At 53.0% G+C, this 27,620-nt stretch overlaps 2 protein-coding genes across 12 annotated transcripts in view; one reads left to right on the top strand and one right to left on the bottom strand.

Moving 5' to 3' along the window:
• Positions 1-20,881, top strand: part of EMID1 (EMI domain containing 1) — a 41,335-nt gene extending 20,454 nt beyond the window's left edge. The window contains exons 10-17 of one of the 4 annotated variants that reach the window (XR_009566375.1): positions 1,244-1,333; positions 1,466-1,518; positions 2,037-2,099; positions 2,202-2,246; positions 10,419-10,463; positions 15,728-15,812; positions 16,720-16,810; positions 20,049-20,096. Coding sequence is in view for 3 of the 4 variants with exons in the window: in XM_060310371.1 (XP_060166354.1) it covers positions 1,244-1,333; positions 1,466-1,518; positions 2,037-2,099; positions 2,202-2,246; positions 10,419-10,463; positions 20,049-20,270 (518 nt within the window). In the remaining variant the exon portion in view is untranslated. Of the gene's footprint in view, positions 1-1,243; positions 1,334-1,465; positions 1,519-2,036; positions 2,100-2,201; positions 2,247-10,418; positions 10,464-15,727; positions 15,813-16,719; positions 16,811-20,048 lie in introns of all 4 variants that reach the window. The other 3 variants (XM_060310372.1, XM_030860733.2, XM_060310371.1) reach the window with 3 other exon arrangements.
• A 1,082-nt stretch (positions 20,882-21,963) lies between these two features.
• RHBDD3 (rhomboid domain containing 3) lies at positions 21,964-27,581 on the bottom strand. Of its 8 annotated transcripts, none has more exons than XM_060311134.1 (7): positions 27,461-27,581; positions 26,800-26,961; positions 24,914-25,103; positions 23,838-24,221; positions 22,745-22,907; positions 22,371-22,658; positions 21,964-22,283 (listed from the first exon to the last, which is right to left on the bottom strand). In XM_060311134.1, exons 3-7 carry the CDS (start codon positions 25,059-25,061, stop codon positions 22,106-22,108), a joined length of 1,161 nt encoding a protein of 386 aa, XP_060167117.1. In that variant the 5' UTR covers positions 25,062-25,103; positions 26,800-26,961; positions 27,461-27,581; the 3' UTR covers positions 21,964-22,105. The 8 variants fall into 8 exon arrangements, with proteins under 8 accessions (XP_060167117.1, XP_060167114.1, XP_060167116.1 ...); XM_060311131.1 differs by having other exon boundaries at positions 27,126-27,559; XM_060311133.1 differs by having other exon boundaries at positions 27,186-27,559.
• Positions 27,582-27,620: the final 39 nt, after the last annotated feature.

The raw sequence follows: 27,620 nt of genomic DNA, 5'->3' as shown, positions 1-27,620 counted from the left end.
GTGGTGATGGGGTGAGGCTGGCATGACCATCTGCCAGGCACCTTCTGTATACCAGGCTTGGCCTTGGGCCATAAGTCACCTGATCCTCCAGTGGGCGCTGTTGTCACTGATGAGGAAAACTGAGGGCCAGAGAGGGGAGATCACACAGCCAGGGCACAGGGGGGCCGGCTTCAGATCCATGAACCCTCCAGAGCCTGTGCTGGGAACCACCAGCATCAGGCCCTCCCACCAAGCCTTGGAGCTGGCCGGGATCCAGCCCTCAGAGCACTGGGAAGCTCAAGGCCTAGCAGCAGGACGTGAGCCCTGAACTCCCAAGGCCACAGCCCTGCCTCTGTGCTCAGAGAGGCCCTGCCCCTTCCGCCCAGCTGGGCCCTGACGCGCATCCTTCACCTTCTCCAAAGCCTGACTTGCACGCGCTGCCAGGGGTCAGCGCTTGGAATGCCAGGTTCAACCCCATCTGCATCATACCTTTGGTGCGTGACCAGGCACCATTCATTCATTCTCTCTCTCCAAGGGACTTCCCTGGCGGTTCAGTGGTTAAGACTCTGCCCTTCCAATGCAGGGGGCACGGGTTCGATCCCTGCTCAGGGAACCAAGATCCCACGTGTGGCGGGGTGTTGCCAAAAAACAACAACAACAACAAAACATTCTCCATCTCAGAGCCTCAGTTTCCTTATCTGTATGACACCCATGCACAGAAGCTTGGCACAAAGTAAGTGTCAAAAATGGTAACTTTTATTATTATTCCCATTAGGCACGTGACAGTACAGGCTCAGCAGGGTAGACACTTGCTGGATGTCACTGGCTAGACTCTGGCAGTGTCTCCCTGCTTCCTGGTCCTGCATGGCCAACAGTCTCCTGACTCCCCACCCTTGGAGTGGGTGCCTGGTGGCCCCAGCCATGCTGCAGGCTGTCCCACAGGGCAGTCAAAGCTGGCTTGGCAGAAGTGACAGGTTAAAACTGACTGCCCGGGCTTCCCTGGTGGTGCAGTGGTTGAGAGTCCGCCTGCGGATGCAGGGGACACAGGTTCGTGCCCTGGTCCGGGAAGATCCCACATGCCGCGGAGCGGCTAGGCCCATGAGACATGGCCGCTGAGCCTGTGCGTCCGGAGCCTGTGCTCCACGGGAGAGGCCGCAGCAGTGAGAGACCCACGTACTGGAAACAAACAAACAAAACAAAAAAACTGACTGCCCCACTCTGCCCCGCCCAGCCCAGCCCTGCTCACTCATCTTTCCTCCCCCAGGGGACCCATTTCTGTCCAACACCTTCACTGAGACCAGCAGCTACTGGCCCCAGGGACCGACTGGGCCCCCAGGCCCCCCAGGACCCATGGGTAAGTTGAGTCCAGGTCTAGGGTAAGGGGCAGGGTTGAGGGATGGCAGAGAGACTAGGGCTGGCTATCAGGAGGGAGCTGATGGTGGACTTCCTGGCATTGTACTGTTGAGGGCATCATGTCTTATTCCAGGTCCTCCTGGACCTCCTGGTCCCATGGGCATCCCTGGGAATCCTGGACATATAGTGAGTATTTCTCCAAGTACTCCCACTCTTCTGTCCGTCCATCCACCCACCCCCACCCCCGCACCCAACCCATCCATCCACTCACCTATCCACCCACCCACCCACTCAACCACCCATCCATCCATCATCCATTCATCCATCCTTTCATTCATTCATTCAAGCATTTATGGAGCACTTAATGTGCAAGATACTTTCCGTAAATCTTCTTATTCAGTCCATGTAACAAGAAGCAAATATTGTTATCACCTAAGGCCAAGAAAGGTGGAGATTCTTGCCCTAGGGCTGTGGCCAGCACATGGCAGCTTCCAGATCAATGCAGGGACTGTCTGACTCCAAGGCCATCACTCTGAACACTGAGCTGTATGCACTTCCTGTTGTGTGCTAGGCATTGGGTGTGTGGTGAAGGGCCCAGAAGCCCAGGGCAAGCTGGGGTGCCCTTCCCTACCCCTCTGCCCCCTAAGTCCCTGCCCCCTCTACCCTGCCCCAGCACACGGCTGAGGCCCTGTCTTGTTGCTCAGGGACCCCCAGGCCCCACTGGACCCAAAGGAATCTCCGGCCACCCAGGAGAGAAGGGCGAGAGAGTGAGTATTGAGGTGGCCCTGGGTGGAGGATTCTGGGGAGTCCTGGGCACCCTGGGTCAGACCCTCTGACAGCGCACTCCATTCTTCTCCTCCCTCCTACAGGGACTGCGTGGGGAGCCTGGCCCCCAGGGCTCCATGGGGCAGCAGGTAAGTGATGCTGCCCACCCTGCAGCACCCCCTCCAGGATCCCACAGGCCCAGACCCCTGCTATGGCTCCATCTCCTATGGCCAGAGCCCCTGTCCCTCCCTGTCTGGTCCAGAGCAACCTCCGTCTCCTTTCTCACCCCCCGTCTCAGGGTTCCATAGCCTCTTAGGATCAGGCTGCCTCCATCTCCCTCGCTCTCGCTCTGTGTCTCTGTACCTGTTTGTCTTTCTCTATCTTCCCTCTGCGTCTCCATCTCTCTGACTCTTTGTATTTCTCTCTTTCTCCATCTCTCCAACTATGACTGTAGATTTGTCTATTTCTCGCTCTAGTTTGGTCAGTTTTTGCTCCATGTATTTTGAAGCTTTGTTATTAGGTGCATACACTTTCAAGATTTTAATGACTTCTTGGTCCTTTTATCTGTATGAAATGAATATCTTTCTCTCTGGTAATACTTCTTGTCTTGAATTCTATTTTGTTTGATATTAAAATAGCCACACCAGCTTTCTTATGCTTGGTGTTTGCGTGATATATCTTTTCCAATCCTTTTACTTTCAACTTGTTTGTCTTTCTATTAAAAATGTGTCTTGGGCTTCCCTGGTGGTGCAGTGGTTAAGAATCCGCCTGCCAATGCAGGGGACATGGGTTCGAGCCCTGGTCAGGGAACTGGGATCCTGCATTCTGCGTGGTGCGGCCAAAAAAAGAAAAAAGACATACTTGAGTCTTGCTTTTTTTTTTTAAACAGCCTAACTATTGAGTTCATTTACTTTTTTTTTTTTTTTTTTTTTTTTTGGCCACACTGCCCAGCTTGCAGGATCTTAGCTCCCCAAAAAGGGATTGAACCCACGCCCTCGGCAGTGAAAGCATGGAGTCCTAACCACTGGACCACTGGACCAGGGAATTCCCCATTTACATTTATTTATTTATTTGGTTGCAATGGGTCTTAGTTGCAGCAGGCAGGCTCCTTAGTTGCAGCTTGCAGGCTCCTTAGTTGCAGTTCGTGGTCTCCTTAGTTGTAGCATGTGAACTCTTAGTTGCAGCATGCATGTGGGATCTAGTTCCCTGAGCAAGGATCGAACCCGGGCCCCCTGCATTGGGACCATGGGAGTCTTTTTTTTTGTTTTTTGTTTTTTGCGATACACGGGCCTCTCACTGCTGTGGCCTCTCCCGTTGTGGAGCACAGGCTCCGGACGCACAGCCTCCGGACGCGCAGGCTCAGCGGCCATGGCTCACGGGCCCAGCCGCTACGCGGCATGTGGGATCTTCCCGGACCCGTGTCCCCTGCATCGGCAGGCGGACTCTCAACCACTGCGCCACCAGGGAAGCCCAAGGGAACATGGAGTCTTAACTACTGTGCCACCAGGGAAGTCCCTCCATTTACATTTAGTGATGTATATTATTATTGATATGGTTCTGTTTAAGTCAACTATCTGGCTATTTGTGTTCTACTTACCCCAATGTCTCCTTTATTTCTTTTTCTCCCCTTCTTTTCCTGCCTTCTTTTTTTTTATTTTAGATTTTAAAAAAAATTTTATTGGAGTATAGTTGATTTACAATGTTGTGTTTCAGGTGTACAGCAAAGTGAATCGGTTATACATATACAAATACCTGCTCTTTTTAAGATTCTTTTCCCATATAGTTCATTACAGAGTATTGAGTAGAGTTCCCTGTGCTATACAGTAGGTCCTTATTAGTTATCTATTTTATATACAGTAGTGTGTATATGTTAATCCCAATCTCCCAATTTATCCCTCCTCCCCCCTTTCCTCCCTGTTAACCATAAGTTTGTTTTCTACATCTGTGACTCTATTTCTGCTTTGTAAATAAGTTCATTTGTACCTTTTTTTTTAGATCCCCTACCTTCTTTTGGATTGAGAATTGTTCTGTGTTGTCTCTACTAATGACTTTTTCACTATACCTCTTTGTGTTACTTTTTTCATGGTTGCTCTAAGGATAACAATATGCATCCTTTTACTTGAATTAGTATTATACCTCTTCATGTATACATAAGAACGTTACAACAGTATAATCCACTCCCTTCTGTCCTTGTGCTATTGCCATCATATATTTTACTTCTGTATTTGTTATAAATCCTCAATACATTGTTGTTATTGCTTTAAACAGTTGACTTTTAAAGAAGTTTAAAAAACAAAGAAAAATAGTCTTTTATATCTCATGATGTATTTATCATTTCTATACTCTTTATACCTTCCTGTAGATCCAGATTTTCATATAGTATCATCTCTCTTGAGCCTAAAGAACATCCTTTAGCTTTTTTTGTGGTGTGGGTCTGCTGGCAACAAATCCTCACTGCTTTTGTTATCTCAAACTGTATTTAACCTTAATTTTTGAAAGATATTTTCACTGGATATAAAATGATAGGTTGGCAGTTTTATCCCCCTTTATTACTTTAAAGATGTTGTTCCGTGGTCCTCTGGCTTATGTAGACAATTACAATTTCTCATGAGAAACTGACTGTCATTCTTATTGTTTTTCCCCTGTACATAATATGTCTCTTTTTCCTTTGGCATTTAAGACTTTCTCTTTACCCTTGGTTTTCATCAGATTGATCATGATGTGGATGGCTGTGATTTTCTTTGTGTTTATCCTGCTTTGGGTTGGCTGAGATTCCCGGATCTGTAAGGTTGCTGGGTTGTGTTTTTCGTTGGTGGTTTTGTTTAATGAATAAAATTCTTTTTTACAGCATTTTTTGAGTTCACAGCAAAATTGAGTAGAAAGTACAGAGAATTCTCATATACTCCGTGTCCCCACACGTGGATAGCCTACCCCACCATCAACATCTCACATCACAGTGGTGCATTTGATACGATTGATGAACCCATATTGTCATGTCATTATCCCCCAAAGTCCATAGTTTACATTAGGATTCATTCTTGGTGTTGTACATTCTATGGGTATTAATAGATGTATAATGACATGTATACACCATTGTAGTATCATATAGAATATTTCACTGCCCTAAAAATCCTCTGTGCTCTGCTTATTCATCCCTCTCTCCCTTCTAACCCCTGATCTTTTAACTGTCTCCACATTTTTGCTTTTTCCAGAATGTCATATAGCTGGAATAATACAGTATGTAGCCTTTTCAGATTGGCCTTTTTCACTTAGTAATACACATTTAAGGTTCCAGCGTGTCTCTTCATGGCTTGATAGCCCTTTTTTTTTTGAATAATATTCCATTGTATGTACCACAGTTCATTTATCCATTCACCTACTGAAGGACATCTTGGTTGCTTCCACATTTTGGCAATAGTGAATAAAGCTGCTATAAACATCCAAGTGTAGGTCTTTGTGTGGACATAACTTTTCAATTAATTTGGTTAAATGCCAATGAGTGCAATTGCTGGATCATATGGTAAGAGTATGGTTAGTTTTATAAACTTTTTTGTAAGTTTTTGTAAGAAACTATGGTCACCATACTATATCTTAGATCCTTAGATTAGAACTTAGTCATCTGGGAGTTCACTGGCAGTCTAGTGGTGAGGACTTGGCACTTTCACTGCCATGGGTTCAGTCCCTGGTCGGGGAACTAAGATCCCTCAAGCTGCACGATGCAGCCAAAAGAAAAAGAAAAAGAACTTAGTCATCTTATAACTGAAAGTTTGTACCCTTTTACCAACCTTTCTCCATTCCTTCCCTCCCCACAACCCAGTCCCTGGCAACCACCGTTCTACCGTTCTACTGTTTCTCTGAGTTCAACTTTTCTTTTCTTTTCTTTTTTTTTTTCCGCATTCCACGTATAAGTGATACCACACGGTAGTTGTCTTTCTCTGTCTGGCTTATTTCACTTAGCATAATGCCCTCCAGATTCATCCATGTGGTCACAAATGGCAGGATTTCCTTCTTTTTTAAGGCTGAATAATATTCCTGTGTGTGTGTGTATAACCCACATAGTATTTATCTGTTCATCAATCAATGGACACAGGTTCTTTCCATATCTTGGCTATCATGAATAATGCTGCAATGAACATACCTCTTCAAGACAGTGATTTCCTTTCCTTTGGATAGATAACCAGAAGTGGGATTGCTGGATCATACAGTAGTTCTATGTTTAATTTCTTGAGGAATCTCCATACTGTTTTCCATAATGGCTGTACCAGTTTACATTTCCACCAGCAGTATACAAGTGTTCCCCTTTTTCCACATTCTCACCACCATTTGTTATCTCTCATCTTTTTTTTTTTTTTTTTTTTTTTTTTTTTTTTGTGGTACACGGGCCTCTCACTGCTGCAGCCTCTCCCGTTTCAGAGCACAGGCTCCGGACGTGCAGGCTCAGTAGCCCTGGCTCACTGGCCCAGCCGCTCCGCGGCATGTGGGATCTTCCCGAACTGGGGCACGAACCCATGTCCCCTGCATCGGCAGGCGGACTCTCAACCACTGCGCCACCAGGGAAGCCCTCTCTCATCTTTTTGATAACAGACATCCTAACAGGTATGAAGTGATAGCTCAAGTTGTGGTTTTGATTTGCATATTCCTGATGACTAGTGATGTTGAGCATCTTTTCACATACCTATTGGCCATTTGTATATCTTCTTTGCAAAAATGTCTATTCAGGTCCTTAGCCCATTTTTTAATTGGCTTATTTGGGGGTTTTGCTATTGAGTTGTATAAGTTCCTTATATATTTTGGATATTAACTCCTTATTGGACATGTGGCTTGCAAATATCTTTTACGATTTCATAGGTCGCCTTTTCATTTTGTTGATGACATTTCCTTTCCTGTGCAAAAGCTTTTTAAATTGGGTTGTTTGTTTTCTTCTTGTTGAAGTTTAAGAGTTCTTTGTATATTTTGCATATACAGAGATACACCTTTGTACACCTTTATCAGATGTATCTTTTGCAAATATTTTCTCCGAGTCTATAACTTGTCTTCTAATTCTCTTGACATTCACTTTTGCAGAGCAGAAGTTTGTAATTTTAATGAAGTCCAGCTTATCAATGATTTCTTTCATGGATTGTGCTTCTGGCATTGTATCTAAAAAGTCATCATTAAACCCAAGGTCATCAAGGTTTTCTTCTATGTTATCTTCTACGAATTTTATAGTTTTGCATTTTACATTTAGGTCTGTGATATATTTTGAGTTAATTTTTGTGAAGAGTATGAGGTCTGTGTCTAGATTCATGTTTTTGCATTTAGATGTCCAGTTGTTCCAGCATCATTTGTGGAAAAGACTACCTTTGCTCCATTGTATTGCCTTTGCTCCTTTGTCAAAGAAAAGTCAACTACATTTATGTGGGTCTATTTCTGGGCTCTCTATTCTGTTCCATTAATCTATTTGACTATTCTTTAGCCAATACCACACTGTCTTGACTAGTGTAGATTTATACTAAGTTCCCTCTAAGCACTGCTTTCACCATCTCCCACAAATTTTGCTAAGTTGCATTTTTATTTTCTTTTTCTTTTTTTTTTATTTTTTCTTTTTTATTTTTTTGCGGTACGCGGGCCTCTCACTGTTGTGGCCTCTCCCGTTGCGGAGCACAGGCTCCAGACGCGCAGGCTCAGCGGCCATGGCTCACGGGCCCAGCTGCTCCGCGGCATGTGGGATCCTCCCGGACCGGGGCACGAACCCGTGTCCCCTGCATCGGCAGGCGGACTCTCAACCACTGCGCCACCAGGGAAGCCCTGCATTTTTATTTTCATGTAGTTCAGAGTATTTTAAAATTTCTCTTGAGATTTGTTCTTTGGTCCACCTGTTATTTAGAAGTCTTTTGTTTAATCTCCAAGTATTGGGGGAGTTTCCAGTTATCCTTTTTTGTGAGGGGGGCTGTGCCTCGTGGCTTGTGGGATCTTAATTCCCCGACCCGGGATCGAACCCATGCCCCCGGCAATGGAAGCTTGGAGTCCTGACCACTGGACCGCCAGGGAATTCCCTCCAGTTATCTTTTTGTTAGGGATTTCTAGTTTAATTCCATTGTGGTCTAAGAGCATACATTGTATGATTTTTATTCTTTTTAATTTGTTGAGTTATATTTTATGGGCCAGAATGTGGTCTATCTTGGTGAATGTTCCATGTGAGCTTGAGAAGAATGTGTAATCTGCTGTTGTTGGATAAAGTGGTCTATAGATGTCAATTTTATCTGGTTGATTAATGGCATTGGCGGATTCATATATTTCTCTTTGCAGTTCTATCGGATTTGGCCTCACATATTTTGATGCTCCGTTGTAAAGTGCATACACATTAAGGATTGTTATGCCTTCATGGAATGCTGACCCCTCTATGTCCGTGATAACTTTCCTTGCTCTGAAGTGTGCTCTGTCTGAAATTAATATAGCTACTCCCACTTTTGTTAAAAAATTAATTTATTTTATTTTATTTTTGGTTGCATTTGGGTCTTTGTTGCTCCGTGCAGGCTTTTCTCTAGATGCAGCGAGCGGGAGCTACTATTTGTTGCAGTGCGCAGGCTTCTCATTGCCGTGGCTTCTCTTGTTGCGGAGGATGGGCTCTAGGTGCGTGGGCTTCAGTAGTTGTGGCACACAGGCTCAGTAGTTGTGGCTCGTAGGCTCTAGAGTGCGGGCTCAGTAGTTGTGGTGCACGGGCTTAGTTGCTCCGTGGCATGTGGGATCTTCCTGGACCAGGGCTTGAACCCATGTCCCCTGCATTGGCAGGCGGATTCTTAACCACTGTGCCACCAGGGAAGTCTGAGGCTCTGTTAATTTTTTTTTTTTTTTTTTTGCGGTAAGCAGGCCTCTCTCACTGTTGTGGCCTCTCCCGTTGTGGAGCACAGGCTCCGGACGCGCAGGCTCAGCGGCCATGGCTCACGGGCCCAGCCGCTCCGCGGCATGTGGGATCTTCCCGGACCGGGGCACGAACCCATGTCCCCTGCATCGGCAGGCGGACTCTCAACCACTGCGCCACCAGGGAAGCCCTCTGTTAATTTTTTTAAAAATCTTTCTTCTCTCTGTGCTTCACTTAGAATTATTGCATTGACCTGTCAAGTTAGTTGATTCTTTCTTCTGTTATGGCACATCTTCAATTAATCCCAGCTAATTAATTTTTTATTTCTAGTATTATCATTTTTATTTCCAGGATTTCCATTTGATTCTCTTTTCATAATTTTCACATCCCTCCTGAAATTCCCCATCTCATCACCCATTGTATCAATTCCACTAGATTCAATTTTTTATTTTTGGCTGCGTTGGGTCTTAGTTGTGGCAGGCGGGCTCTTCACTGAGGCACGTGGGAGCTTTTGTTGTGGCACGTGGGCTTTTCACTGCAGTGCGCGCGATTCTAGTTGTGGTGTGCGGGTTTTCTCTTCTCTAGTTGTGGCATGCGGGTTTTCTCTTCTCTAGTTGTGGCATGCTGCCTCTGGGGTGCATGGGCTCTGTAGTTTGCAGCGTGCAGGCTCTCTAGTTGAGGCATGCGAGCTCAGTAGTTGTGGCATGCAGGCTTAGTTGCCCCACATCCCCTGCATTGGAAGGTGGCTTCTTTACAACTGGACCACCAGGGAAGTCCCTCCACTATATCCGTTAACATAGTTGTCACAGGTATTTTAATCTCCATGTCTGGTAATCCCAGTACCTGGGTTGGTTATGGGTCTGTTTCTACTAACTGATTTTTCTCTTGCATATGGGTCACATTTTTCCATTTCTTCACATGTCTAATAATTTTGTATTGCATCCTGGACAATATAGACAATATAGTGAAGACAGTCTTCCTCTGAAGAGTGTTGAGTTTTGCTCTATGGTGTGGCTCCAACTCAGCTCTGTGACTTTAGCATGGGCATTTCACGGACCATCCAAGGATTAGAGTGGAGTATTTATACAGATTTTGCTCCCCTACTGTGGCTCCCTGCTTTCCAGCATTTCCCCTCCGTTTCCTCCTTCTTTGTCAGTCTTGACCCCGACCTCTGATTCCTCAGGCCAATAAGACTAAAGCTTGCTGCTTGAGCTGTTTGCCAGGCAGAGGGGGTTGGGATGAGCCCTCAGAGGAAAAGCCATAAATATACTGATGTTACCCAGTGCAGTTCCCTTCTTTCTAAGGTCAGATATCCTTCAGTTACTGGCTGCTCTTTATCACTTTCCATTGCCTTCAAACAGTTGTTTTTTTGCATTTTTATCTCGCCCAAACGAGCTATTCTCTGTCTCACCCTTGCTCAGCCTCTCTTCCTCTCTCTATCCTCGCCTCTCTCACTGTTCCTACCTCTCTCTCCTTGCAGGGAGAACCTGGCCCCAAAGGAGACCCTGGTGAGAAGAGCCACTGGGTAAGCCACTAGCCCAGCACTGCCCTCCCGCTGCCTCCCCGCCCTGGACACTCAGGAGATTATTTGGGGGTGGGGGCACCCCATCCAGATCCCCTTTGCAACCTGGTCTCCAAGTGGGGAGCCTTGCCAGTTCTCAGCCCCAGCGTCCTCCCCTATCCTGTCCCTCCCCAGTGGGCAGGGCCAGCCGTATCAGCAGACCCTACATTCTTTGCCTCTGTCTTTATCCCTATCTCTGCCTTCCTTCTGCGGCCTTTCCAGGCCAGGGTGACCCTGCCAGTTCCTCCTGGGCAGTTTGGGCTGACCCAGTCCAGACTGCATCCCCTGCCTCCATAGCCCCCTCCCAGCAAGGGCTTTGGCTTCTGCTCCCCTGTCTGCAAAAGAAAGGGAAGCATGAAAACAATATCCACACAGAAGAACGGGACAGGAGGCCTTAGGAGAGCCATGCAGCAGAGGAAGGGAGTTGTAGAAACGCTGAGGTACACAGGAGCGCTTCGGTAAAAGGGACAGGGCACTAGACACCACCATACACATAGGAATCCGTGAATCACAGGAAGGGAGACCTGGAAACCACCGTGGACACGTTGTACATGGTAAATGAGGTCAGGGGACCTAGATCCATTGTACCCAAAAGACCTATAATTAACATGAGGTCCCAGACACCATCACATACACAGGAGACGCATGAGGAGTGGGAGGAGAGGCCTAGAAACTGCCATACGCACCAGAAAACCATGGAAAATGAGATGGGGGATCTGGAAACCACTGTACACAAAGGAAGCCCATGAAGGCTGGGAAGGGAGGTCTAGAAACTGTCACATACACAGCAGACATAGAATAAATGGGAAAGGGGACCTAGAAACCACATGTGGGATCCTAGAACCTTCACATCACGAGAGAGACTTGCAGTGAATGAATTTCAGGGCCTAGAAATCACCCACCCAGGAGACATGGGGGGAGGACTAAAAGCCCCACGGTGCAGGGACCTGGAAACCATCACTGATATAGGACACATTTGGAAAACTGGATGGGATGGGGGCAGACAGGAGAGGCAACTGGGGAGTTCTTTTGGAGGCTGGTATTGTGCCTCCCTCCCTCGTCCACCCCTCTCCCTGGTGCAGTCTGGCTGGGATGCCCTACTTCCTGGCAGGCATTAGTTAATGAAGACATGGGAAGCACCCAGCGCCTGCCCTGCCCTCTCTGCTCCTGATTGTGGGGTCAGTGATGGATACAGCCGTGGGAGCCCCCCACCCTGCACGAGCCCTCCCCCATGTCTTTCCATGACTTCTGGGGTCCTGCTACCTCTCGGGCAAGCCTCTCCCAGCCCTCACTGCCACCCCTCTCCCTTACCCACCCTCTACCCACTAGTGGCTCCAGAGCCTCTTAAGCATACTGCCTGCTTAGGCATGAGCTGGGCTGGGGCTCAGCTAGACCCATGTGATCCCAGCCCTCTGCCGCCTCTAGGCCCCTTCACTGGCCTCTCCCAGAGGCCTTTCATTTGGAAACACATTTTTCACCCCGCCTAGAGGAGGTGGGAGAGGTGGGATGAAGGCTGAATTAGGCTGGGGAGCCCCATCCCTATATGGGGGTCCCAACAGGAGAACAGATGCCTGAACTCTCCCAGAACAGACTTCAAACTCAGGACCACCTGTGGGAGGGGCCCCCACAAGAGGTAGCAGGGCCCCTGCCCATCCACCTGCTTTCCACTTACCCACCTGCACTTCTGCCCCTGCTTGCCGCCTGCCTGGGATGGGACCCGCTGGGCTGGGGGCTGCATGAGGCTTTGGGGGCTGGGGGAACAGCTCTGTTGGGGGCAGGTGGGGATGAGGTCTGTGTGGGGAAGAGGCCTGAGGGCTCCTATACACACTCCACCTACCAACCCCCACTTAGTGAAGCTTTTGGAGCCACTGACCTGGCTGTGGCTCAGCATTGACACCCAGTGGTCATGAGGATGCACTGCAGGCACTGCCTGGGAGTGACGGGGCTCAGCTGGCCCATCTAGACCAAAGCTCATACCCCTTATTCAGACAGGAAAAACTGAGGCCCAACTCCACAGAGTGAATTGTTGGCAGAGCTTGAACTGAAGCCCAGGCTTTTCAGCTCCCAGGACTGGGGGAGCCAGCTAACTTTCCCCAAGCGCCTCCTTGGTGGGTGCCAGGCCCCAGGCTGGGCACTGTGGACATAGATGTGATTTGGACACAGTCCCCATCCTCAGGGTGGTCACAGTGGGGTGGGGGGAAACAGACCAGTAACCAGCAGTGACAGGACAGGGGGAGCTCAGCTATGATTGTGGAGGGGTAGATTTAGCATCTTCTTGGATAAGGAGACCCAGGCCGAAGCCTGGCAAAGGGTGTTCACGCAGAGGAGAGGAAACATCACATGCAAAGGCCCTGGGGCAAGAGTGGGCCCAGGGTGTTTGAGGAGCTGCAAATACTTGGAGTGACAGAGTGTGACAGGTAAGGAGTGAGACAGAGGTCATAGAGGCTTTTAGGACTTGAGAGGCCATGCTGAGGAATTAGAACTTTGTTCTATGGGCAGTGGGGAGTCATTGAAATATTTATAAGTAGGGAAGTGACATGGTCAGATTTTTGTTTGCAAAAGATCCCTCTGATTGCCATGTGGAGAAAGGATGGGAGAAGGGAGCAGAAAGAGAGACTAGACAGGAGGCTGTCCTGGTCACCCTGGCAAGAGGCTGTGGGGGCCGGAACTAGAAGGGGGACAGTGAAGAGGGACAGATGTCAATGGAGCTGAGAGACACTTGGGTGCTTGTCTGGCTATGGAGGGGGGAGCGAGAAGTTAAGGGAGATGTTTACAATAGTAAAAGAGAGAAGAGAGCCAGGAGAAGCTGGCCTGCTGAGTTTTCTCCATGGAGAACGGGGAATGTCTACATGACAGCCGAGTGGGGGTGTCCAACAGGCCCTGGACACTAAGGCCAGGATTGGAGGGCACTGGGACGTCATTGGTGCAAGCAGCAGGCCACCCACCCAGAATATTTTTTTGGCATTTTCCCCCATATTTTTACTTTGAAAATTTTCAAATATATAGAAAATTTGCTACAATGACTATCCTTGTACCCTTCTTCTAGACTGACCAATTATTAGTATTTTGCTGCCTTTGTTCTTTCGCTCTTTATATATCTATAGATCTTTTTTTTCTAATCCATTTGAAAGTAAGTTGCAGACCTCATCCACATCTCCCCTAACACATCAGCATGTGTCTTGAAAGAATATGGACATTCTCCCAAAGAGCCACAGTAACACTGTCACACCTGAGAAAGCTGACATTAATTCAGTGAAATGATGCCACTTAATATACAGCTTATATATAAATTTTACCCATTGTCCCCAAAATGCCTTTTGTAGCTAGTTTTAAAAAAAAACAAGATCAATCAAGATTCATGTGTTGCATTTGGTTGTCACATCTCTAGGTTCTTTTTTTTTGCGGCACGCGGGCCTCTCACTGTTGTGGCCTCTCCCGTTGCGGAGCACAGGCTCCGGACGCACAGGCTCAGCGGCCATGGCTCACGGGCCCAGCCTCTCTGCGGCATGTGGGATCTTCCCGGACCGGGGTACAAACCCATGTCCCCTGCATTGGCAGGCGGACTCTCAACCACTGCACCACCAGGGAAGCCCTCTAGGTTCTTTTCATGTAAAATAGACCCCCTGCCCTTTTCTTCTTTCTCTTGACTTTGTCATTTTGTGACTATCCCACTGTCTAGATTTGTCTGACTGTTCCTTTGTGATGAGATGCAGGTTAAATACCCTTGGCAGGTGCACTAACTGGGGATGTGGTGCCCTCTTATTGCATCTCATCAGGAGGCTTATGACATTAGCTTGTCCCATTGTCGATGCTGGCAGTGGCTTAATGTAATTTTTGAAGGTCATCCATGCTTAGATGGGTGTAATACTTGAAGAGAGATTACTTTAGTGTGACCCGGTGACCCCCAGGCCCAATGGCCAGTCAGTGGCCCCATCCATGTGATGTGGACAGGACAGCCAGATCATAAGGGACAGTCTCAGCATGGCCACAGTGGGCTCACTCAGAACAGACATGTTGGGAGGACTCTTGATTGTTAGACGTTTTTGTGGGAACAGCTTCCTTGAAGGTAGTAATTGTACCAAGATGCATATTATACCTCATCCCTTCATTTAATCTGTACTAAGTGAAGCACTCTGAGAGACTCCCAGATGTGTCAGGGCGGGAATAGTTCTATTGCTATCCTGGTGCTCTGTCAGAATTAAGATATCTACATTCCAGAAATAGCTTTAGTCTGGACTCGGAAAGAGGAAGGAGTGAGGGAGTGTGGAGTTTTGGCAAGACCGCGGACCCTATGCTGGGGGAGGAAAGGACAGACAGACAGACACTGGGAAGAAGTGAAGGTGAGGGCCAGCTGGCGGTCCCTGGCCAGCACCGGCACCACTTGAGACAGGAGACCCCAGAGCAGGGAGGCCTAGGGGAGGGGTCTGAGGGCCACTGCCGCATCCCCGGGCCTGGGTGCTGGAGACTCAGCTGAGAAGAGAGGGTGGGGCTGAGGGCTGGGCTCCGGGATGTGCAGCACATGGACCTGGAGTAGTCAGAGCCCAGGGAGGGATGGGCTCAAAAGGGCTGGGGCAGGGGCACCTGGGCCTGAACTTCAGCTTTGCCGGCATTTTAAGCCTGGCTTCCCAACAGCGATGCCACACAAACATTTTCTGATTTTACTCTTACATGTTCATTTGGACATGAGTGGGAAGGATATCGGTAAGTAGCCTGATCCCACCAATGGAGTTAATTAGGGTGAGACAAATACAGTATTTAAGGCAAAATTGAGTCAGTTTAAAGACTGTTAAGTAAAGAAGAGTACAAGTGGCCCAGGGATGTGGCAGGAATCATGCAGATGATGTGAGACCAACTGGTTTCAGGCAACAGAGATGGAGGAGGGGCCGGGGCTCTGCGGCAGCGTCTGGGCAGGTTCTGTGGCAGGCTCTGGGACAGCAGTGCTGCCCCTGCAGACTGGCCTCCGCCCGCCCTCAGTGCAGCAGGATTTGCAGGGGTGTGAGGAAAGAGCAGCCAGCTGGGTGGGATCCTACTGAGGAGGTTGCATCTGCCTGCCTTGGCCCCCTCCCATCCTCTCCTGGTCTTGTCCCTGCTGTCCGTGGGCCCTGGGCTGTGGCAGGTGGTGTGGAGCTGCAGGTGCATGTCCAGGGTGGGGCATGGGCCTCCAACAAGCTTTGCAGGGCCCCCTCCCCTGCCCCCTTCACGGCTGCATCTGTCTCTTTCCTCCACAGGGGGAGGGGTTGCACCAACTACGCGAGGCTTTGAAGATTTTAGCTGAGAGGGTTTTAATCTTGGAAACAATGATTGGGCTCTATGGTGAGTAGAGACAGACAGACGGACAGACAGCCCAGCCCCCGCCTGCCAGGCTTCCCCAGGCCCTCCAGGGTGGAGCTGCCCGGGTCCAGTCAAGAGGCTGGATAAGGTACCTGCCCTTCTCCAGGTGGAGACCTGAAAGGTCAAGACCACCCATCTCTCAATGACTGGTCCCTTGTCCATGGGTGAAGGGGGGGGCCCTAGAAACCCAGGCCCCCACCCCTGTGGTAAGACCTGGGGCTCCAGACATTGTGGGTAATGTGGTTTTCAGGCCTGCAGGGGAACCAGAGGTGACAGATTTCAAGTCTGAAAGGAATTATGGGCAATGGAGCCAAACTCCAGAACTGCAGGGGACTGTGGGTAACAGAGCCAGACTGTAACAGTGCAGGGGGTTGTGGGTAATAACGTCAGAGCCCAGGCCCCCAGGAGGATTATGGGTAATGAATCCAGACCCCAGTCAGGCCTCAGCTCAAGAGAAATTGTGGGGAACAGAGCCAGTCTGCAGGCCCACAGGACAACAGGTCATGGGGCTAGACTCCAGAAGTGCAGGGGACTGTGGGTGACAGAGCCAGGCTCAGGTCCCAGGGGACTCTGGGTAATGTACCACCCACCAGTTCTGACCCCAGAGGCTCTCACTGGGCAGGCCATCCTGGCCCCAGGGTCCCCCTTTAGTGGCCTGAGAGACCCTCCCCCAGGCATTCACCCACCAGTTCTCCACCCATCTGGTCACTTGAGGAGACAAGTGAGCCCCATCCCCACTTAGAAGGAGCAGCCAAGGTCCCAACAGAGACTCACGCCCAGGCTCCTGCCCGGAAGCCAGAAGGAACTGGCCCCGCCCCCCACCCTCGGTGCCCAGCCCAGCCCCTGGAGGCCGGACACGCACCGTCTGCTCTTCTCGATCTCCCATCAGGCTCCTAGCTTACAGAGCTTCCTGCAGCAGCAGGCTCAGCTGGAGCTCCTGGCCAGACGGGTCACCCTGCTGGAAGCCATCATCTGGCCAGGTAACGGCAGGGTGGGCAGGCAGGGGCAGCCCCTGCCAGGAAGGGCCTGGGAAGGGCCTGGGGACACAGAAGGCACCTCCCAATACTGGATCCAGACTAGCAGACAGCCACTCTTCAGCCCTTCCATCCAGCCAGCAGACGGTGTCTGGCACAGAGGAGGTTCTGGTAACTAGTTCTTGAGTGAATGAGCACCTGCTCTGTGCCAGGTACCTTGCTGACACAGGCTCCAACAGATAAGACAGACAGGGTCCTGCTCTCATGGAGCTTAGGGTGCTGGGGGAAGCCCTGGAACTGGGCGTTAAACCTAGGGTGAGGAATACGACAGTGGAGTGAATACAGGTGGCCACCAAAGCCCACAAGTGCTCCTGATGCAGGCTGGGGGGTGGTAGAGGGCATCTCAGGAGGGCTTCCTGGAGGAGGAGGCATCTAAGTGGAGACCTGAAAGGCAAGGATCGGGGGCAAGTGAACAGGCAGAGGAACAGCATGGACAAAAGCCAGGAGACCAGAGAGAACCTAGAGGGACAGTTCCGTGAGGTTGCTGAGGGTGAGAACAGAGGCTAGAAGATCTGGTAGGGCCCCATTTGAGAAGGTCCTCGAAGGTAGGTCAGGGAGGCATGGAAGGAGGTTAGACACCACCTGGCTGTCACAGTGGGCCTAAGGAGGTCTCTCCACGTTAAACTGGAGCCTGTGGCTGGCCCTGGAGAGAGTCAGGGATCGGCCACCCCGTTCCTCACCTACCCGTGAAGAGGCCCCAGCCCTTCTCCCAGCTGCCCCATCTCTCAGCCCAGTCCTAGCGCATCAGTGCACACAGCCTCAGACATAATGTCCAACCTCCCATCTATTTTACAGATGGGGAAATTGAGGCCCCCAGCAGGAAGGAGAGCCAAGGTTAGAGCCAAGCCTCCTTCATTTGGCAAAACTGTAGGGCACACCTACTGCAGGCTGGGTCTGAGGCAGATCTCAGGGTACCCACCTTGGGGAGCTGCCCATTGGGTGGTGGGCAATCCTCAGCATCTATAGAGATGAGGGCCATGGGGTACAGGAGCACCAAAGGATGTGTGTGAGGAGAAGCCTTCCTGGAAGATGGGACCCTTGCGTTAGTCATAGAAGGTCCCTACGAGTGTGCCAGTAAGAAGTGGTGGGAGGGCAGCCCCCATGGGGACAAAGGCCTAGAAGTGGGAAGGTGTGTGGGTTCTGCTTCCAAAGCTGCTCTCGCCATGCCACAGGGCTTCCCCAACTTGTGAAAACTCAGACCATCTCCCAGACCTCCTCCCCTCTCCCAGAGGAAGGACCAAGGACCAAATCCCAGGTGCTCAGCTCCTTGTCAGGTGTCCCCCGACTCCCCTCTCAGGAGGATTGGGAGGGGAGCCAGAAGGGACACACTGTGGCCTTGGATCTGTGCTCCGCTCCCCTCAGCTGGCTCTGTCTCCAGCAGCCCAGGGAGGAAGTGCCAGGCACCTGGCAGTGTGGCCAGGAGGAGGGGAGTAGAGGAGATGGAGCCTTCCCCATTGGCCCATCATACACAGCAGGTGCTAACAGAAGACCCAGATGGGGCTCATGTTTAGATTATAATCAATAATGATGATAATAGTAACAGCTGTCACACATCCAGTCCACCTGGGCCGGGAAATTTACATCCATCATCTCCAGTCCTTGCAACAAGCTTTCTAGGTGGGCGACACTGTGCCCACTTCACAGATGAAGAAACACAGGTTCAGAGGGCTCGTGTGACTCCCCCGGGACATAGGGATAGTAGTGGTGAGGCCAGGGGTCCGCCCTAGGTCAGGTCTCTGAAGCACCAGCTCTTTGGGCTCCATCGGCAAAGGTTCCCTGACCCCTCTGCTTTGCTAGGCACTGAGTGGGGCCCGGGGGAAACCAAAGCCCTGAATTTGATCATGTCAGAACAGCATCTCATGACTGATTCACAGTGACCAGACCTGCAGGAGCCCTGGGTCGAAAACACACCAACCTAGTGACCATAATAATCCAACATTTACTGTGAAAACCACTTTCCACTCTTGGTCACATTGAACACTCTGCAAGGGTGTGACAACAGGAGTGTCATCCCACATTCCAGATGAGGCTTAAAGGTTCTGGGACTTGCCCAAGGCCACATAACTGGGACATGATAGGGCCAGGACTTGGCCTGAGCTGATGTTGGAACCTGAGCTTTGAGCTACCCTCCTCCTATGCTCCCTGTTTTAGGGCATGAAATGTTCCTTGGCTGTGATTGCAGATACCTGTCTGCCCCAAGGGCGCCAAATCTCAGCCCAGAGGTGCATGAGACACAGGGTCAGAGTGCTAGACAGTTATGAGTATGAGGGTATAGCTCCCTCCCTGGCATTGCCTTCAGTGGGAAGCTGGTGCTCACCAGAGTCAAAGTGTCTCTCCTGTGAACAGTGTTTCGAAGGCTCAGCCAAGTCCTCCATCCTGGGGCCCTCCCCCTGGAAAAACAGCCCATCCTTCCGAGCTGCCTAACCCCTCATTTAACGTTGAGAGGGACTGAGGTGATAGTTACATAAGGCTTCCTGGAAGAGGTAGGTCCTGATCTGCATTTTAAAGGTTGAGTAGTTTTCCAGGTGGGAAGAATGCCAATTATCCGGTTTTACTCTTGGGGGCCAGCTTATTTGCAGGTTGGGGCATATCTCACCATAGCTAAATCGAAACTAACTTCAGTAATTACTGGAGTTGGCCAGGGCCTCTGTATCTGGAACTGTCCCCCTGGTTTTAGAGATGAGACAGCTGAGGCCCTGACAGAGGTCCAAAGCCACACAGTAGGTCAGTGGCAGAGCCTGGCCTTCCTAAACCCTTCCCCACTACAGGTGGCCTAACCTGAAAAGAGAGGAAGAGTGAGGCTGATGCCTGGCCTTAGTTTACCCAGCTCTGAAATGGGAATGATTCAGGGCACACCTCTGCTCCAAGATATGTTAACGAAGAAAAGAGCTATACTGTTTATGGAGCATCTGCTACATGCTAAGCATTTCAGAAACATGGTGGGTTCATTGATCCCCACTTGACAGAGAAAATCAAATAGAGGCCCTGAGTGTTCTAGTTGGGTTAGGGGCTAATAAATCCTGCGGGGAGGGGCACTAACCAGCTTTGCAGACCCCCTTCTTTCCCACACCTCTGCCTCTTAGACTTGGGCAGAGCCCCACCCCCCACCCCCTCAGAGGGCCAAGGGAAGGTGGGCACCTCACACAGACGTCACTAACCTGGCCTCTTTCCTTCCCTCCCGCAGAACCAGAGGGGTCAGGGGCAGACCCTGCCGGCACGGGCACCCCCAGCCTCTTGCGGGGCAAGAGGGGAGGACACGCCACCAGCTACCGGATCGTGGCCCCCAGGAGCCGAAACGAGAGAGACTGAGTGTGGTGGTGGCCCCTTGGTGAGGGCCAGGCCAGGCTTCCCTTCCCAGCCTGGACTTGGCCAGCTGCCTCCAAGGTCCGCCATCCGTATTTATTAATATCCTCAGGGTCCCTTCTGCCACCTAGGCCTTTGGGGTGGGCATGTCTTGGTCCTGGCAGCCCGTGTGCATCTGCCTCCTATGAGGCTGAGCCGGGACTGGAGCCTGAGAGGGAGGTGTGGTCCAGGCAAGAGGCGAGGCTTTGCTCAGGGCCGTGGGCCTCAGTTTCCCTCTGTGAAATGGGGTGATGCAGGCCTGTGGGGAGGGGCGGCAGGTTTGGAGCTTCTGTCTTCTCATCAACTGCCTGGCCATCCAGGCCCCAAGCAACTGAGGGATTTGGAAGCTGGGGCTCTGCCCGGCCCTCAGCACACCCAGGGATGATGAGAGCGGGCAGTCTCACCTCCCCACTCCCCAGCCAAACCTGGGGGGCCCACCTGTACCCCTCGTCTCCTTGTTTTCTGGTGCTGGGTTCCTGACCCTGAGGTCAAGCTACCTGATCTGACTGGACATTCAGGGCTCCTTGTCTCAGTTCTGACCCCTGAACCCTCAGTCCTTCTCATGTCCCAGGCGGAGGGGGCATGGAGAGGGAGGGGCCACCTGCTCCCACAACGGCTTGTGACAGACACCAGGAGGTAGATGTGTATTGGCCAATAAAGGCCCCCAGCCTCACTGCCCACCAGCCTGGTCTCAGTGTGTGCTTAGATGAGGGGCAGCCGGGCAGGGCCAGCAGCCTTTCTTCTCAGTGGCCTTCACTATCCACCTGCAAAGCACAACTGTGAGGCCAGGGCTCCCCTGGCCATCACCTGGGCAGCTGGGGAATGGGGGTAGGTGAGCAGAACAGAGGCTCAGGCCATCCCCACCCCCTAGCCAGGTGTCCAGCAGGAGCTACCAGACCTCAGGGCAGCTTCCCTTCTCTGAGCCTGTTTCCTCACCTGTAAAATGAGGCTGATGGTGTAGTCCTCAGGTTTCCCAGTCTGTTTCTGGCCCCTGGCTGGTGACCAATGGCAGGGTCGGTCTCTGTGGCCCCTCCACTCTGGCCCTGGCCTGGGGTACAGCCTCACGGGTGACCAGAGCACAGGCCAATCCGGGGCCTACAGCCCCCTGTACTGCCCCTCAAAGTCCAGCTTCCCGGCCCCTCTGCCTTGCAGAGTTCCCATCGGTGACTCACACCCATGCCCCACCCTCTGTCCTCTAGGCTTTGGCTACACCTCCCCTCCCTGGGAGGGGGCAAGGACTGAGAGGGGCCAGGAGGGAGGAGCTGCTTCTACAAAGCTGAGGAAGCTTCTCCCCCACAGCACGCCCACATTGCTTCCTGCCCCCCGCCCGCCCCCCCCCCCACCGCAGGGCCCAGCCACCAGCCTCAGAGCCTGCCCTGGGGCTCTGGCCCTTGTCGCACTGAACTGGCCCTTGTCCAGCAGGGACACAGGGGGCTGTGGGCGGTGAAGGGATGCTGTTCCTGGCGAATCAGGGAAGGCTTCCTGGAGGAAGGTCTCCGTGTAGGCCAAGACCTGAGGATGGGTAGAAATTAGCTGGGAAACAGATGATAAATGCTCCTTGGCAGAGGGTCCAGCCCAACAAAGACCCTGAGGCGGAAGCTCAGTAACACTGTGTCTCTGGACATCAGGGAGCTGCTCTCCTGCAGTCGGCTGTTCATTCACTGCTCGTTCATTCTTTCATTCATTCATTCATCCCCCTGATGCTAATGTAGAAGAGTCAGACACAACTGCTGCCTCCAAGGAGGTCCAGGTTGAAAAGTGAACTGGTTTTTATTCTAAACGGTACCAGGGCAGGATGCTGGGGGGCCTCCTCTGAACCCACCCTGACTCTCAGCAGACAGGGCTGGGCTCTGACTTCCCACCCACAGGCCAGGCTTCTCACCTGAGAGCCTGCCTGTGCTAGGGGGGCCCAGGACCCTCAGGGTGGGTGGGCCCACCCCTCCCCTGAGTCACCAGCGCCTCGGTGCCCACATCCCCGCCGACCAGCAGTGACACGGCACCCTCCACACGGCTTGTGGCTGCCAGGGCCACCACCGCCTGCTCCGTGGGGAAGCCCATGCGCTCCAGTTGCTGCAGCCTGTGGGAAGGGGGGACAGGGAGGGAGTGTCAGGGCCGCTTCCAGCCCCCACACCAGGGGACCCCACCCCTACTTACCCCACCTTACCGCAGGGAGGAGACGGAGGACTTAGACAGCCGGAGTGGGCTTTCGGGACCCTGGACTGGCCCCTCGAGGAGTGAGGCCTGGATCCCCTTCTGCAGCATCTGCTTGTCTAGGGCTGCCCACAGCGGGGTCCCTGGGGGGAAGCTGGGCCCAGACCAGGCCAGTCCCACCTCTGAGGAGCCCTCCCAGAGCGGCTGCATAGGCCCCAGGCCTGGCGGGAGCGGGGCTGAGCCTTCTCTGAGGGGCCAGAGGCTAGGGGAGGCCATGTAAGGCGGTCCAGGGGTGGGCGGCCTGGAGGGGCAGAAGCAGAAGGCCTGACTGCCAGCCACCGGCATGGCTTCCACCAGCGGGGCCAGTGTCCTCGGCATCACCCTCACCTCACTCCGGCAGGATGGGTGACAGGCAGCTCAGCCAGGCCACCTGGGGTGGGAAGGAGCTGGAGCGGCCAGCACCCCGCCAGGGCCCTGCACAGGACACCCTCCTGCAGTGCCTGCAGCCGCTGCTCAGAGATCTCCAGCCACCGGAAGGCCCCAGCCGCGTCTGTCTGCCCAGGGCAGGGCGGCGGGTCAAGGAAAACCACATTCAGCCAGGGGTGAGCCTGCGCCACATGCCAGGCCCCGTGCCAAGTGTGTGATGGGAATTCCCTCCTGTCTCCTCACTGTGGCCCTGCCAGGGAGGTGTCATCACCCTCGTCAGCAGTGGAGGCTCAGAGAGGGAAAAGGGCCCCTGCCTGAAGCTACCCAGCCAATGAGAGGCAGAGCCAGATGTGCCTCATCCCAAAACCTGTCTCATCCCCATTCAGCTGCCCCCTGCCCGCTGTCCCCTGAGGCCTGTTGCTGGCCTGCTCAGGCCTGTGACCCCAGGCCCACCCCTGGGCCCTGCCCCAGCCAGGGCGACATGCTCCCCTCTCCAGGATTCAGCCGGGTGTCCCCAATCCTAAACGACTCCAGGGTCAGCCTGTACCCACTGTTCCCTCTGACTGCACTGTTGTCCCCGACAGGCATTAAGCATCTTTGGAGCAAAAGCCTGTTTAACACACCTGCACCACCGGCCACAGGTCGTTCCCCCTTTTGGTGCCAGGAGAGCCGCAGGCTCACGCTCACCCTGGTCCTTAACACCCTCTGTACTGTCTGCCAGGCCCGTGCTCTCCTTTTCCACTTCTCGTCACCTGAACCCCTCCTTCTGCATGGTCTCGGCGTAGACCCACCTCCACTGGGACGTCCAGATTAAGTGCCTCCTTGGGCCCCTCAGCTCCCAGGCTCTCCTTTAAATTGTAATTGGTACCTCTACATGGCCACAAGCCCCCAGTTCCCAGCCCAGAGCCAGGCGAGAGGAGGACTTGGAGACGCTCCTGGGATGTGTGTGAATGTGGGGGCCCGACCTCTTGTGCCAATTCCTTCCCAGGCACCCTGGGGGCCCAGCCACAGAACCCACACGTCCACATGAGCCCTGGGTCCAGGCAAAGGATACAGGCCAGGCCAGCCAGGAGGCCACAGAAGAGCTGCAGGAAGGGCGGCTCGGAGCTGAGCAGTGGTGTCAGGGCGAGCAGCAGCCACGGCAGGAGCCATGGTGGCAGTGCCCCACGGGGCCGTCTAGGGTTGTAACCCTGCCCCGCCAGCATGGCCAGGTGGACAGGCATGTATCCACAGCCCCCGGCTGCACTGGACACCCCGAGGCCTGCCAGCAGCACAGCCATCAGCCCGGAGGCCAGGGCAAGGAGGGTGGAGGCATGCAGGAACCGCAGTGTGCCCAGGTGGCACTCCTGCCGCCAGCCCAGCGTGGGCAGGAGCAGCAGGCTCAGCAGCAGCCCTGGGAGGGCCTTGTGGCCCAGGGCATGTGTCAGCAGCCGGTGCGCTGGGAGAGAGAATGGGCTTATGTGCCAGGTTAGTGGCCCTAACCCCCAAGGCTGGCCCCGGTGTGCCAGATGGGGAAACACCCTCCGCCAGGGCCGCCCACTAAGCCAGCACCCCCTCCCCGGGAGCCAAGGTCTGCCCACTGCCAGTAGTTTAATCACTGGTGGTGGGGACCAAGGGCTTCCAAACACTGTGACCGGCCCCCTGCTGCTTTAAGTAGAACAAGCCAGACCCAACACTCGGTCTTCTTAAGAACAACCAACCATGGATAGGTCACTTCACTTCTGTGAGCATCATTTGGGTTCCTCAAATGTAAATGGAAGCTGTCATTCTTGGGAAACAGGTGTTCAGCTGGGGTTACTCTTCAAACCCCTAGTGCCTCCTTCCTGTTCTTGGGCTTAGCTGAAAGTCTTAGTTTATTTTAAGGGAAAGCCACCCGAAAGGGGAGCCGTCTGAAAAGAATTCCTACTCACAGGCTCCCACCCCTGTGCTGGCCCCTCTGCCCAGGTCCTCGGCCCTCCCTTCTTGGCTGTAGTTGAGCTGGGCATGCTCCCGTCCAAGGCTGACCTTCCCCGGGGCCCTGGGTCCTGTCCTTGCCTGACAACTGCAGGATGCATGCTGCTCCTGCCAACTGGTCTCAGGCCCTACAGCAAGTCTCCTGCCTCCTCCAAGGGCCATGTGGCCGGCCCTCACCCTGCCAAGGGTCCAGCAGCAGCTCTGGGGCCAGGACAAGGCTGGGGCCAGCTCCCAGCAGCCACAGGCTGCTCATGAGCAGCATCAGGACAGAGGAGGCGAGAGGCAGCGCCGGGGTCAGTAGGCCAGGGGGACCTCTGGCATGCATAGCTTGTCTGAAGGTGATCAAAGGTGGTCTTGGGGCTGTGTGCTAGGGGTAAAGGAAAAACAATAACAAGTTATTATTGCAGCTTTTATCTGACTTCCTTTCGGCTACCATACCAACAGTACCATTTTACAGAAATAAAAACTGAGGCTGGAGAGGCGGGTGCAGCAACTTGGCCATAGAGGACCTCAGAGCCTAACCATGTGTTTAGCCATCTTGCCATCCCACTGATGTGTGAGGATGGGAAGAGGCCAGGCCAAAAGGTCCCTGAGCCCTGATGGGCCTGGAAAGGGGCCTGGAGTGGGAAGCACAGGGAATGGGAAGTTGAACGGGAGCCCTGGACTCCCAAAATTTTTTGGATTTGTGCAGCCCCCCAGGGCAAATTCAGAGCCATCTCCAGCTTTCCTCTGCCTCCCTCTTCCCTCAGGCTACAGACCAGCTACCTTCCTCCCTCCCTCCTCCCCTCCACTGACTTAGAGCTCCAGGTGGCCTGAGCTGCCCTTGACAGAGGGGGTAAGGCCAGCCAAAGGGCAGACAGATTAGGGAGGGGGTGGAGCAGAAGGGTTGGAGGAGAGGCAACAGGAGTCTCACACCCTGAGTGCACACAGTGACACTGGACAGAGACGTCCTCTTCCTCAAGCCCCAACCGCAGCCCCTCTGACCCTACCCTCCCTTTCACAGAAAGGTTTCAGTATCCACTCCACTTCTTCCTGCTGTTATCTCTCCCTGGGCAAATCTGGAGCCTCTCCTTCCTCATCTGTAAATTGGGGATTAAGAAAATCCATTCCTCATAGAATGAGAAAAAGGAATGGACTCAGGCAGTCCCACAGTTCCTGCTGGATAAACTGTAGCCATCCTGGCTGTCCCCAACAAGGGGAAGCCTGAACATGGAAGCAGCTGCTCCAGCCCTCAAATGTGCCAATTTCCTGCCCATGAGGCAAGGCTTTCTCTCCCATTCTCCCTCCTCACATCCAGCCTGTCCTCTAGGCCCTGCTGGAATCTCCTCACTCCTGTACCCTAGCCTGTCTCAGGACTCCCACTGAGCTGATTTTATAGGGCAGGAAGCAAAATCCCAGAGACAAGAAGGCTGCTTCATCTGCTCCCTTGTCATGGGCATCCTTGGCATCAAAACCCACCCGGCAGTTTCCTGCAGGAAAAATATAGGAAACTCCTCTGCCTGCGACGTCCTTCCCTTCATCTCTCTAACAGCAAACTCCTATTCACCCACTGAAACCCAGCTCAAAGGTTCCCTTCCCCTCCTCTGGTCCCTCCACATCTTGGAGCCTACCCTATCCAGTGAGCACCGCTTGGCCTATTTTTCTCTAGGCAGGTGGTCTGAACTCTGGGAGGAGGGGTGCTCCTCCTACTCATGGTCAAGTTCCCCAGGGTGCTCCTAGCACACAGCTTGTGCTTTATGTGTCTTCACTGAAAGAAAGACACTAGCTTTGCTCCAGGTCCCGCTGAAGGATTTGGTGAGCCCTGCCCTTCGCTGGGCCTGGGCACCTGCCTAGGGAGACTGGGTTGAGTCCAAGAAGTCAGGCAGGTGCAAGCCTTGCGGGGAGCCAAGGCACCCACTGCCAGCCTTCTCCTGCACCTTCACAACCATCCCGCCCCCCCACCCCGTGTACTTTAGCAAGAGTGAGAGACTTGCCCATGGACCAGCAGAACTGGGATCTGAACGCCCCAGGTCGCAGTCTCTTTATCTATAAAACGGGGCTGTGCAGCATCAGGCCCTGCCTACCTTACTGGGAAGGCGGGAGGACAGAATGTGAAGACAGGACGGGGACAATTCTTCCGGGTGATGGAGAGTGTGTGGGGGGGTGGGGGTCCCAGGCTGTGGGTGGGGCTCAGCTTTGTGACTTTAGGAAAAGTACCCCAAGTCCTTGGGCCTCAGTTTCCCCTTCTGTAAAAACAAGGATGTTAGATGAGAGGTGATTAAAGGGTCTTCTCAACCTCGACCGTTACTGGGGGGCTCTCGGGCCGGGCGCTACGTTCGGGGCCTCCCATCCAGCCCACCGGCCTTGGGCCCCTCCCCCGCGGACCGGGCCACGTGTCTGGGGTACTCACAGCACAGCGCGCCCCCCGCCCCCATAAGGCTGAGTGGAGCCCTTGGCTGGGAGTCCGTACTCTAGCTTCCCGCCGACACCCGAGCGCCCCGAGCCCATTCTGCTCGCCCTCGGGCGCGTGACCCGGGCCGACCGGTCGGCAGGCCACCCCCTCCTCCTCCGCCGCCGCCCGCCGATTAGTCAGCAGTTGTTCTAGGCCCCGGTCCCTTCCCCCAGCACTCCCGCCGGCCTCCGTTTCCCTCCAAGGCCGACTCTTCAGAGACGGTCCCTAGAGCCAGCGGGAGTAACCATTCCAAACAACCTAGCATCAACCGGAGAATCACTCCGACTTGTTACCAAGATCCGCTCGCCAGCCGCTCCCGCCCCTGCGGTGCTATTTTGGCCCACACGTCACATCCGGTGCTCTTTAGAGAGGATTAGGACTCGGTTTGCGGGCGCGAAAGCTGTGGTTCGTCCCTCCCTCTCCCACCCCCGTGGCCTGGCCCGATGGTAGCGC

This window comes from Globicephala melas, chromosome 13, assembly GCF_963455315.2.
Source record: "Globicephala melas chromosome 13, mGloMel1.2, whole genome shotgun sequence".
Lineage (NCBI taxonomy): Eukaryota > Metazoa > Chordata > Mammalia > Artiodactyla > Delphinidae > Globicephala > Globicephala melas.
The sequence above is the reverse complement of the archived record's forward strand: the minus strand, read 5'-3'. Positions and strand labels throughout refer to the sequence as shown.